At 33.5% G+C, this 12,467-nt stretch overlaps 1 protein-coding gene across 1 annotated transcript; it reads right to left on the bottom strand.

Moving 5' to 3' along the window:
• Positions 1–87: 87 nt before the first annotated feature.
• Positions 88–1,319, bottom strand: LOC118738043. The gene is made up of 3 exons (XM_036468932.1): positions 1,111–1,319; positions 589–1,040; positions 88–461 (listed from the first exon to the last, which is right to left on the bottom strand). The coding sequence occupies exons 1-3, from the start codon at positions 1,281–1,283 to the stop codon at positions 88–90; spliced, it is 999 nt and encodes a 332-aa protein (XP_036324825.1). The 5' UTR covers positions 1,284–1,319.
• Positions 1,320–12,467: the final 11,148 nt, after the last annotated feature.

Here is a 12,467-nt window from a genome sequence, read left to right as displayed (position 1 = left end):
ATTTCTAGCCTCAGCGCATCGCAAGTTTTTGTAACGGTTTTATCTGATAAAACTAGGCAGATTGCATTTCGATTCAAAAGCAGCCTCTCACACATGTAATATTTGGAATTCCAACGTGTTTCGCAGCATTGTATGAGTCGATTTTCCTTTATCCCCAACTGTACTTGGCGGTTTACTAGTGCAGTTTTGGCAATATTTGAGCGATGAAAATGTGCTGTTAAATTTCGTCCTTTTTTTGCAAATTTTATCGTAATCAGGTACAGCTGCTAATGCGTCTTTTATCACAAGCTGCAAAAGGTGAGCGCTGCACTTGATGCTGTCCCCTATATTAAAAAGTTGTTGCGCTGCTGCATTCATGACTGATGCACTGTCGTGCGTTATCGCTTGCGTTTTGTCGGAAATGTTCCAATCGGCTAAAACTACTTCTATTGCCGATGCAATGTTTTCTGCATTTGGTCGGTCTATAAATACAAATTATTTAAACAATTGACATGTCTTAAAATTAAAACACAAATTATGCATGTATGTATGAGTGTATGTGTTCATTTTATATATCTACATACAAGGTAGTTATTTTAACAGATTTACCTTCTAGTTGCTCGTTACAAAGTGTAACTTTGCACAATTCACTATTTTTGTCAATATACTGGGCTTCGACTGATAAATAACAATCTTGAGTTCTTGATGTCCATTCGTCCACTGAAATTGATGCGCTTTCTACCTCCGCCAAATCGTTTGCAATTTTTTCTCTTACGTCATTATAAAACAATTGTAAACGTGAGAGTATACTTTGTTGAGAGGGAACTTTGTATCCCGGTTCCAATAACTTCATAAAGTCGCGAAAGCCTTCAGAGGAAACGAAAGAGATTGGTAACATGTTACTTGCGATTAGGCGTGCCACTCCACGAGATATCAATTCCTGACGTTCAAATGTGCAGTCATGAACGGTGTCGTGCTTTTTTCTCTTACGGCCACCCGAGGTGCTCGCCTGCGTTTCAACGCATTCACCACTTGTTGCATCGATATTCGTGTCCGGTGTTCTATATATGTGTAACAAGCTTGTGCTCTATATTTTACTTATAACTTATATTTTTCTTTATTTGTACTTACATGCCACCACCACGAATCGGTTCCTTCTTATGGACTTGTTTCAAGTGAGTGCTTAGCGAGGAAGTGGAGTGGTGGAAACTAAGGACTGCTCCACAAATGGAGCAGGTAACTTGCTTACCATCACTGCATTTCGTAAAAAAACTCCACACCCAACTTAGTTTTCTTGCACTCATGTTCACAAAAACACACAAAATTTATAAATTCTTATTTTTTTTTTTGACAAATAACACTTTTTACAACGATCGAATATTCGATTTTAAGAAGGTATTCGAATAATCGTAGCTTTGCGACTATTCGAATAATCGAAGAGAATCAACTATTCGAATAGTAACATTCGATTTCCAATTGTACAAACAATTGCCATTCGAACGTTCGAATGTTCGAATAATCGAATTATTCGAACAATTTCAAGAGCTCTAGATAATAGTACCCTGCTGTTTGTTTAACACTTTTATTATAGTACTATATTTTATAGGTCCGCCAAAAACCATTGAAAATGCAATGAGGGCGCCACAAAAAGTCCTTAGTATTGAACAATGATTAAATAAACAATTGGGTATTAGTACTGGAAGTTCAAGAATTCTATACCATTTCTACAAAAAGTTTTTTTTTGCCCATATAAAATACATGGAAAACTTTGAGTGCTTTGAGCAACCTATAAATATTTTTTGATTTCAAAATAAAAAACGTTGTAAGGTGGGGTATATTTTTTTGGTATAAAACAATCCCAGGGGATGAGAGCATTTAAATTTTACTTTTTTTTTGATCACCCTAATGTGCATACTCTTAGGTACATACACACATACATATCGTCGCCTGAGTAAAATATTATCGTAAGCGCAATTTTAACGATTTTTAGTTATAGCTGCAGTTATATATTCTCAAATAAGGGCTTTCGATTGGTGTTATCAGTTTTTAGATATCTCCTTTAGTTACCGAGATATTGACTACAATTTTTTCAATAACATTTAGTTAGTGACGCAGTCATATTAAACCAATCAATATCTTAAAAATGGCTTTCTCCATTTTTGGATATCTACTTTAGTTTCCGAGATATTGAGTAAAAAGTGTCGTTAATTTAATAAAAATTTTGATCACATTTTGTCGTATTTCATAAAATATGGCTGCCAAATTTGACAAACTCAAAACTAATTAACAATAAGCACTGCAAATTGAATAATTTAAGAATTTTGTGAACTAGTAATATTTTCAGAGACTTTGGAGAAAATCTATCTTGGCGTTTTTGAGAAATTGCATTCCACAAACTTCAATCGCGATTTCCTACAACCTGCCGAAATTAACATACGTCAATCTTTTACCCAGGCGACGATATGTGTACATATATATACACTTATATATGACGTTTGTAGAATACAAATACATACATACGTACTTTTTTAACAAGTTCTATCCCACCATGCAAAACATGAGAAATAGGCAACAATCGTCAATGGCAACAAATTGGCGACTCACCGATTTATTGCTGTGGTGACAAATCGGCAACATCACTTCGTTCATGTCAATTTTGAATAAAAAAAGTTCTCAAAAATTCCGAAACTTATGAATATGGCGTCAATAGTATTGGCCAAAAGCATCTAAATTATGCCCAAGGACAAGATTGAAAAAATAGAAAGTCGCACAGCGAGAAAATGAATTAATTCCGATTGTAAGTTGCAATTTGGTACAAAAAAATAAATGAAGTATTAAAAAGAATAAAATTATTCCAAAAAATCGCCTGAAGCGATAAGAAAAGGACTCATTCAGGTAATAAGAAAACGACTCGCCCAGACGAGTTGCCTTCGGCGGACGTTTTAGAGCGACCGGTAATAGGAAATCGATTCGATGGCAATATTACCGGCAATAAATTTGTTTCCGAGGGCGACACGTTTTCTTATTGCTGGCAACACAAATTGTTTGGTGGGATTTGTCGTTCTTTCAAGTAGTTATAGAAAATTAAAAGTTGTATTTAGAAGCGAAGAGCTTTACTTTTTCAGTCGACGTATCTCCTTAGAGACTTAAAACTTGTTGTTGAATTTATTGTGCGTAGCTTATTTATGTATATCTCTTCTCTCATTTCTCTAACGGAGGAGCTTCCCAAAGGAAAACAAAAACATTTTATAACAGCACTGCAAAAAATGCGTTTTCAGCAAACATGGTACATATTTATGTATGTATGTATGTAAATATATAAATAAGAGCAAGAGACCCGTAGAATAAATCATATTTATGGAATAGAATTTACAAAGGAAAGGGGTAAAATATATGTCTATATGTATGTAGTATGTCCTTGAATTACTTAGGTTAATATGTATAGCTACGCCGTTGCCAAGGAAACCGTAGACAAGAGAAGAGTTGACGAATAGAAAAGAGCCAAAAGAAAGTGAACACAAAATGAAACACACACTGATATATGTACATATGTATGTATAAAAATGAACAGGAAGCCCACCAGGATAATAGAGACAAAATGAATTGCAATGAATTGTTACAAATTTATTCACTCACCCAAACAAAACACTAAATAGTGCGGACAGAAGCAATGGACAAGGGCTGACGCTAGAGGACGTTATGCAAAGGCATGAGAAATTGAAAAGGAAACATTTGTGCATAAAAAATGTCAAGGAGCAAAAGAATTAAAATGCTGACAGGATTCATAGTGACATCAACGAGTGACAGCAGCGGCAGCAGCAACAACAACAACAACAATAACAGAAATAAATACAAAAAAAAAGAGAGGAAACAATGCATAGGATATACATACATAAGTAGAAAGAAAAGAAAAAACAATAGCAACAACTGCAAGAAAGGACAAAATTACATTTTTTTTTTATAAATTTAAATGTAGGCAATTTGCTATGGTCGCCGCATATAAACGCAAAGTAGGTGAGTGGCAAGAAATTGGAACGGCAGTGGGGCATCATAGCAAAAAAGAGCAAAACTCGAGTGGGTCAGAAAGAAGGGATGTTTAATTTTCAAAATTGAGCCACTTCTATTGGAGAGGTCCAGCGTTCAGCAGATGTGTGTGTGGTTATAGGTGTGAAGAGCGGGAGAGAGATAGAATAGGGCTGAGTAGCCTAGACCTCGAAAGTTTGGTTTAAGCATTGTAAAGAGTAGAAATATTACTTTATATTGAATTTTTATTTACTTTTTAAAATTGAAAAACTGACAACATATAAACCGAGACAAACCACATGCGAATTACGAAGGACACAAGCTATAGTGCTTATCAGAACTATACGACACCCACATATTGACAAGTTTTGACTATTTATTTTTCTATTTCGGTTTATAAATTTCTCGCTTTTTAGAAAAGTGAAATTTTGCTGAAGCATTGGTGATTTTTTTAATTAGTTCACAGTTTGAAACATCAGTTGATATGGTTTTTGACAGATATAGAATCAACTATATTTTTGAAAAAAAAAGTTAAAAAAAAAAAATTAATAGTCAAAACTTGTTCATATCAACAGCTGATTGGAAGGTCGACCTATCTCGGCAGTCAGTTCGAAAACGCCCTATCTCAGAAAGCTTTTCAAGAACATACTATTTCAGAATTTGGTTGAAAAACGTTCTATCTCAGCATATTTTCAGTTGAGATAAGGCTTTTTTCAACCAAGAGAAATTGCAATCTTAAATCAAACTCCGAAGTAGGGCGTTCTTGAAAAATTTTCCGAGATAGGGAATTTTCAAACCGGCTACCGAGATAGGTCCATCTTCCACTCAGTCGCCGATATGTACATATGAAGCGGTCGTATAATTATTATAAGCACTACAAACTTTTAATTTTTAATATAACTAAACTTAAAAAGAATGCAAATTTAACCCAAAAGTAAAATGCGTAATGGAAAGTAACAGCAAGAACAACTAGTATGTATGTGTAAGTGCTCCTATTTATAACCCGGGTAATGCGACATTTACGTAAATTTATGTCCAAAAACATGAAACAAAATATAAATATCATATCCTGAATTCCATAATTTTGTGTTACAACAAAGCACAATTTCGCGCTGAGTGCAGTGAAAAGCACACATAAATACAAACATGTAGACTCTACATACATATTCGTCTTAAATCCGTACTTTCGTTGCTAACTCAGTATTCTTTTTCAGTGTTGTTGGTAATTTTTAGCCTTGTTGCACTTGTACTGTTTTGTTTTGAATGACAAAGAGTTAGTAATAAATTTTCTCCACCGTTAGCGAGCGCGCCAAATTATGGAATAACTAAGTATATACAGTATCTACATATATATACATGTGTTACGTAACAGCCAAAGCATTTTTTTTTAAATACTCGGGGCTACTCTGCAAAGCCTTGGTGCTTATTTTGTTCCACATAAAAAAGAAGAAAATGGCAACACCGAATTCGGAAAATAAAATGAAAACATGTGCATACCTGCGTTATGATTTTTTAGTAGCTACTTAAATTAAGCTTGTGTTGCGGTTTTTGGCAAAACTATCGTTTAAAAAACTTGCAGAATGCGAGAATGTAAAAAACATCCCAACTCATTCTGTGAGTAAAGTAGTCAATTTTCTATGGTTTCTTTTCGATTATTTTGAAAATTAATCGGTTAATCGTTCGATTAATCGAAAGGAAAATTTCGATACAATTAAATCGTTAACCGAATGAAAATAACCGATTATAATCGGTTATTCGATTAATCGTGCCATCACTAGTGACTTTGGCCTTGCTAAAACTAAAGTATTTGAGTTCCTCCATAGTCGAAGCGCTGAGTATCAGGAATTCGTCAGCAAGTAATTGTTACAGTTTCGAATTTTCACTTCATTCCCGCCAGTAAAGACGTTTTACGTCAAAATGCAGTTCTTGAAGGAACTACACCCTTTAATAGCAGTTTTTTAATGGAGGTCGCTTTTGTTCAGCTCATGAAATGAAAAATAAAATAATTAAACAAAAATGTAAAGACCCCTAATAAAGTTTTTATAAAAAATTTGAAGGTTTTGGCCAAATTAATAGCTGCCGCACAAAGCACAAATGGAATTTGTGTAAACACGTTTCTAATCACGAAACGTGAATTGGGAACATATTTGGAGGCAGCAATGCAAAGAAACGTCTAGATTCAACTAATTAAACAAAGCATCAAAAAAAAACATAAACAATGTTATAAATCAATAAAGCTGTGACTCAATCAGGCTCAAGTGGGTCGCCCCATTACAACATCGATCAGTGAGCCGGAAGGCAACCAGTCTTGAAGTGACTACACAATTGTTCTAATAACACATGATTGACTTGCCTTATTGATTTCTTAATGACAAAACTTTATTACTTAATTAGTAGTCACAAAGTAAACTTCCTATGGCACGACTTCATGAAATATTAATATACATATATACATATACATACAACATTGTTTGTAGATGCGTCGGCTGGCGTTAACGTAAGTATGTACATTGTTGCCACGTCGAATGTCCATTGGAAATCCCACTTAAACCATCGAAAAATTAAATTAGCCAAGTCGAAATGGAATCGAGCCAACAAACCCAGTACGGCATAGCTCAACCAATTACCGCCCAAAAGTTAATTTATTTCTTCTAATATAGCAACTAACTTCAAATTGATGTATAACCACCTAGCAGCCGCATTGCTTACACTTTAATACACTTCGCTGCAGGAAATGTATCTAACTATAAGGTAACTTTAAGTTGATTAGGAAGGAGCTTAAAGTCACTTATTATCTGTATATTTTCTTTGACGGTGACTATATTTCTATGGCGATTTCCGCTAAATAGTCAAGGGTGGTTTGATGTAACTAACTACTTTTGGACATAAAGTATCAACAGGAAAAATAAAATATTTTTTTATTTTTTTTTTTACTTTATTTTTTTTTTTTATTATATTCCATATTTGTTTTCATATTCTGCTGTCGGTGGTCACATATTCGAACTCCGTCAAAATGATAATATGAAAATTTTATCTACCTTTTATTTGTCCTCAATTCGAAAAAGTATTTGCGAAGTGCAGAATATTTAAATAGAAACGCGTTAAAAAAAACAATCTCCTTCATTAGTCCTGCATTACTTGTCAACTAGTTTCAAGTTAGCCTTTTTTAGCTAACTACAAGTTATATACTTTATAGAAATCCCGCAAAAAAGCTAACTACAAGTGGGTTATTTTTTATCAATTGATAACTCTGCAGGGTATGTACATATGTAGATATAAGTAGCAAAGGCAGCTCAATACGTGTGAAAGTTCTCATTTGGTTTGAGCACTAAGTGGCCACCAAACAGTGTTGCCGTTTTGATGCATATGTATCCAATTGGATACATTTTCGCCTAAAAATTTTGAGGGATACGACGTTTTTTCCCTCAGTGTAAATTTGTATACCTTTTCCCATAAGTACTTGTAAGTTGAAGGAGTATTTCTTTTTATTTATGTACGAGCTATTATAAGGTTTTTAACAGTTGGCTGCTCATCCTCCAAGCAAGAAATTTCCCCCTATATTTTTCACTTTGAAAAATTTAATTTTTAACTACATAAACTTGCATTTAACCCCACCAAGTACTTAGCAAATTTTAAAAAGTTTACCGACCTGTAGTTAAATGTAACATCGAGAAATTAACTTTTACATCCCGAGCAACCCTTCTCCTATCAGTCAAGCGAAATTGACAACCATGCCGATGACTAATTTTCAACTAAATATAACTTGACCGCACTAAAAACAATTTATAACTTCTAAATTTTCAGTTATATGTCGTTAAGCGGGAATTCAAACAAGCTGGAAATAGACATTTTTCTTGAAGGCGGAATTTTTAGACAAATACAAGTTTTTGAGATTTTTTCTTAATTTCATAGATAGCTCCAAGTTGTATTAAACAAAATGTGATTGGCAACACAGGTACGCTCTCTTTTGAGGTGCTATTATGCCGAAAAATATAAACAGGCGATTCAAAATGCATAAAAAAAATTTCAATTTGACTTTATAGGATGGTTCTTCTGAGAGCAATGTCAAATTCAATCACACTTTGTTGAATACATTTTGGATAGCTCCCGATCCAATAGTTTCATTCAAAAATATTGTAGCCATAATAGCTGGAAATAACAATTTACTGAACTAAATGTAACAGGTCAAAATTAGTTTAAATTAGTATTCTTTTGATAGACTAGGAAACATTCTTGCGCCTAATCGTAGAAATAATCATCGAACAAGCGGAAACTTTGGCCTGTAGTTGTAGTCAGTATTTTCCCATTCTTAGAAACAAATCTGGGAAACAAAGGCCTGTAGTGATAGTCCAAATTAAGTCCACACTAAAGTTATTTGTAGCTTTTTTTTGACAGATATCTCATGGAAAATTATGTCAGAAAGATGCAATTGACTTTAGAGTCGACTTAATTTTGACTATAACTACGGTCCCAAATCCGTGTCTAAGGATGGGAAAGTACTGACGACATGTTAATAAGTTTGCTATGGGGCCGAGGTTTGTTTTCCATAGATGCACTGTGTAAAAATGTCGGCTCTTTTCGGTGGATACATTTGGATACAGTTTTCGATTTTTTATGGATACTTTAAAGGCTAAGGCAGTGGCAACACTGCCGCCAAGTTTTAACGTCACACAAAGCATTCAGTCAGCCAGTAGCGCCCCAGACTACAGCCACTTAGTGACAGAGAATTTTTCTTTAAACATATTTAGTATTATGAACGTCTACGTTACACGCTACAGAACTTCGCTTACTACTTCGTAAGGGATTCTGTGTGCTTAAGCAGTAAGGTTTTCTCCTGGCTGGTGTTTTCGTTAATCCAATGTCAGACTATAAATTTGCTTAGCTTAAGCACATTACTGACATAAACGTTTATTTCAATATGCCACAATATTTTCGAAAGTACGCACAATCGCACGTGGGTGCATACATATGTACGTTTTGAACATTTTTCATACTTGCATATTTATGTATGTATGTATGTACAAAAGCCACACATATACTATATGTATGCATGTACATATACTTTATGTTTGTTAGCCTAAGGAATAACAAAGTTTTTATCCTGTATATAAAGCTGAGATTAAATTGCATGGACACCAGTGTCCTTTAGACGGATGGCCGTTCGTTTAGATCAGGTTGGCAGACGACGAAAACAGTCAGGTCAGATTTTTGAGCAGGCGACATTGTGATTTTTCTTTCCCACATATCTTTTTAATTATATGTAGATATGTGTGTAAATATGCACATAAGTTGAGCTGACAACCACTTTTATGCAAAAGTATTAGTATACAGTAATTTTTTAAGCAAATTTTTTAAAATCAAGCAAAAGCACAGTGCCACAAAAAAACACGAAATGCACCCGAAACAAAACTTACACGCCAATTCTGGCAACGTATTAATGCAATGTTTGGAAACTGTTATACTGCGGTATTCAAACTGTTTGTATATGCAGAGTTGCGACACATTGCAACCATATACATTGCATATTTTAAATATTCAAAATAGCAATGAACATTTTTTCTGAAATCTACATTTTTAAAACACCAGTGGTAACCAATAACAAACGAAGCATCAACATTGTTTCTGATGCACTAATTGCTCTGGCGATGCGTTTCGATAACTTTTCTTATGCGTTTTGGAAAAGTATACATTGTCAATATTTTGTAGCTCGGCAACTGACGTTTTGGAAGTCAGCCAGACTTTCGTAAGACAATTGTCAATTTTGGCAACTACATATGTATCTTGAAAGCTCTTTGCTGTCTTTTGACTTTTGAAAGATCTGCTAACTGTTCTGTTCGCCTTTTAACAATAAGTTTTATAAAAATTTAATTAATGAAAAAAAAACATATATATTTTTCTATTCAAAACAATAAAAATTAATAGAAGTAAAAGAAAATCAATTTTAAAAGGGGAAAAAACTAAAATGAAAATAAAGCAAAAAATAAAAATATTTTTAAAAATTAAATGAACTAAAAAAAATATTTTCTTTTTAAAAAAATAAATTCAAAAAATCAAAAGAATAGGTAATTTACAAAAGAAAAATAAACTACATAAAAAAAGAGAAAATAAATAAAATAACCTTCTAAAAATTAAAAGAAGTTAAAAATAGTTTCCCTTAAAAAAATTTCATTCTGTAAAAACGAATATATTTAGAGCAAGCTTTCTAAATATGAACAAAATCGGACTATAAATACGAAATATATCTACGCGTGCGTCACCTATTGGCAAACTTTTTAGTAGAGTTATTTCCTTTCATATAGTTAATATACATTCTAAACATGAACCAACTGTACTATAGACTATAAATATGGGGTTTTCAAATATCTCAACTCCTGCGCCACCTATCGACTTAACTCATTTTTCGTATCGCATTGTCATCGGGTTCTGAGCCAACTGAGAAATTTTAAGTCTCTAGGTCGTCGTGAAGTTGGTGGGAAAGTTATTGCACGATTTGCCCTCTAACAAACATATATACATACATACAGTGTAAGTTTAACGAAAGCTTATAAAAAGAAAACTATTTAATTTAAGAAAGAAAAAAATAAAAAAGTGCCTAAAAAATAAATGAAATCAAAAAAATATTATTCTTAAGACAATAACATCCAAACATTAAAAGAAAATTAATTTAAGAAAAAATATTATATTCCAATTTTTCGATCTTTCTTTAGCTACATAACTAAGCTAATCAGGAATTTCACCCAAGATACCCAATTGTTTTTTTTTTTTAATTTTTTTTGTGAAACTTAATATACTTAAAGTAGCATTATACATTTAATTCAATGTTAAAAAATCACGTTTTTTGTAGCACTGCTATTTTTTCCAAAAAAACTGCAAATTAAAATCAATTTACTGTTTTCTTAGAAACTGTCAAGTTCAAAAGTGCTGACATTTTTTCATGTAAATAAGCTAAAAGCAAGTGACAGTGACATGACTAATCACGGCAACATGGCCAGGAGCTCGCTTTATCACACAGATACACATATGATCAATACAAATGTTTTATGGTGATTTCGTTTCTCCAAAAAATGTTGCCCTTGCCAGGTGCCAAATGTGTTTGATGTTACACTCAACCCTATAAAAGGGCATATTTTTGCCTTCTTGCCCTTTTCTAGTTCACGCATTTTATAATAGTAGTATCGCCTAGTTGTCGAAATTCGACATCTTTTTTCATACACTATTGAATTTTACCTGTCACCAATACTAAATCCTTTATGCGAATTACTATTTTGAACTCCCCCAGCATAATTTATAGCGAATTTACAGGAAAACTTAAAATCGAATTATGAACGTTAATACCGGATTGATTAATTCTAATTCTACCAAGTCTCCTCCTCAGTAGCTTTTGAAAATAGACCGAAAAAGGGACTTCGATTTTCATTTATAAAACATATGCATATGTATTTGTAAGTATAGATGAGATACTCATGACTGACTAATACGTCAAATAATTCAAACTGAAAATAAGTCCGTAAGTACGGTATTGACAACATATGTTGCTGTGTCAAATTTCAGGACGTTAGCATAGGCGGTTACCGGTACTGACAACAAAACATTCTCTTTTTTTTACTAATATATTCCCACTTCTTTTGATGTCTTCATCACTGTCTTTGGCTTTTCGAAGACAGTTTATTGTCTGGATGCCTACTTTACTCAAACATTGTTTAAATTATGTTCATATTCTCATTGGTCTTGTCTTGTGTAAACGCGGCGTCAGCAGTGACGGACTTGATATACAGTTCAATGCGAGCGTAAGCGTGAACAATCGCAAAGGCAAAGAATTCCATTTGTATCCTTATGGACGCTCACACACATCGGTGAAAATTTGCCGTTAACATGCAAATGCTTTGCGTACGCACAAATTAGTTTTTATTCTATAATTCTGAAAGATATTTTAATTCTCTATCTTTTCATGTCTCAACTATGGCAAAAAGTTGAGTAATAACGCAGATATTGGTCAAAATAAAAAGCTCACGCTCACGCTCGTATTGAACTGTATATGGTGCGCTGACACCAAAGGTGGTGCCGGTGCTATTGAGCCAGCGCCATAAAAATTGCGCTATCACCCATGTCTAAAGCTTGGAACACATCGGATACGACGGGGTGCGGACTACAGATGTCAAATTATTTTAACACGTACGCTTAAAACTATGTTCCCATTAGCGTAATTTAGAGGTCAATCTTAATTTACGCATAAATTAAGTACAAACTATGTAATTTCGCCTTGTAAAGTCTCTCAGTAAATTAAGTTGAAACTACGTAGTTTATCTTAAACCAAGAACCAAATCACGAACAAATCAGTGTCGGCTCTAATTTTATAGATAATAATCGAAAAAAGTATTGTCCCATAACTGATATCTCATTGTGTTTGGACGTTTTTGTTTTTAATAATCGCGCGTGGTAGTTTGTAAAATATTTCCAGAAGCTTT

The sequence above is a fragment of the Rhagoletis pomonella genome, unplaced genomic scaffold, assembly GCF_013731165.1.
Source record: "Rhagoletis pomonella isolate Grant_MI unplaced genomic scaffold, Rhpom_1.0 Rhpom_scaffold_00004, whole genome shotgun sequence".
Lineage (NCBI taxonomy): Eukaryota > Metazoa > Arthropoda > Insecta > Diptera > Tephritidae > Rhagoletis > Rhagoletis pomonella.
This window is presented reverse-complemented; position numbering and strand designations above follow the sequence as displayed.

Coding starts and splice junctions, on each gene's coding strand:
- LOC118738043 (XM_036468932.1), bottom strand. CDS start 1,283: ATGAGTGCAAGAAAACTAAGTTGGGTGTGGAGTTTTTTTACGAAATGC. Junction 1,041..1,110: donor CCGATTCGTGGTGGTGGCAT/GTAAGTACAAAT, acceptor ACACATATATAG/AACACCGGACACGAATATCG. Junction 462..588: donor TTGTAACGAGCAACTAGAAG/GTAAATCTGTTA, acceptor TTGTATTTATAG/ACCGACCAAATGCAGAAAAC.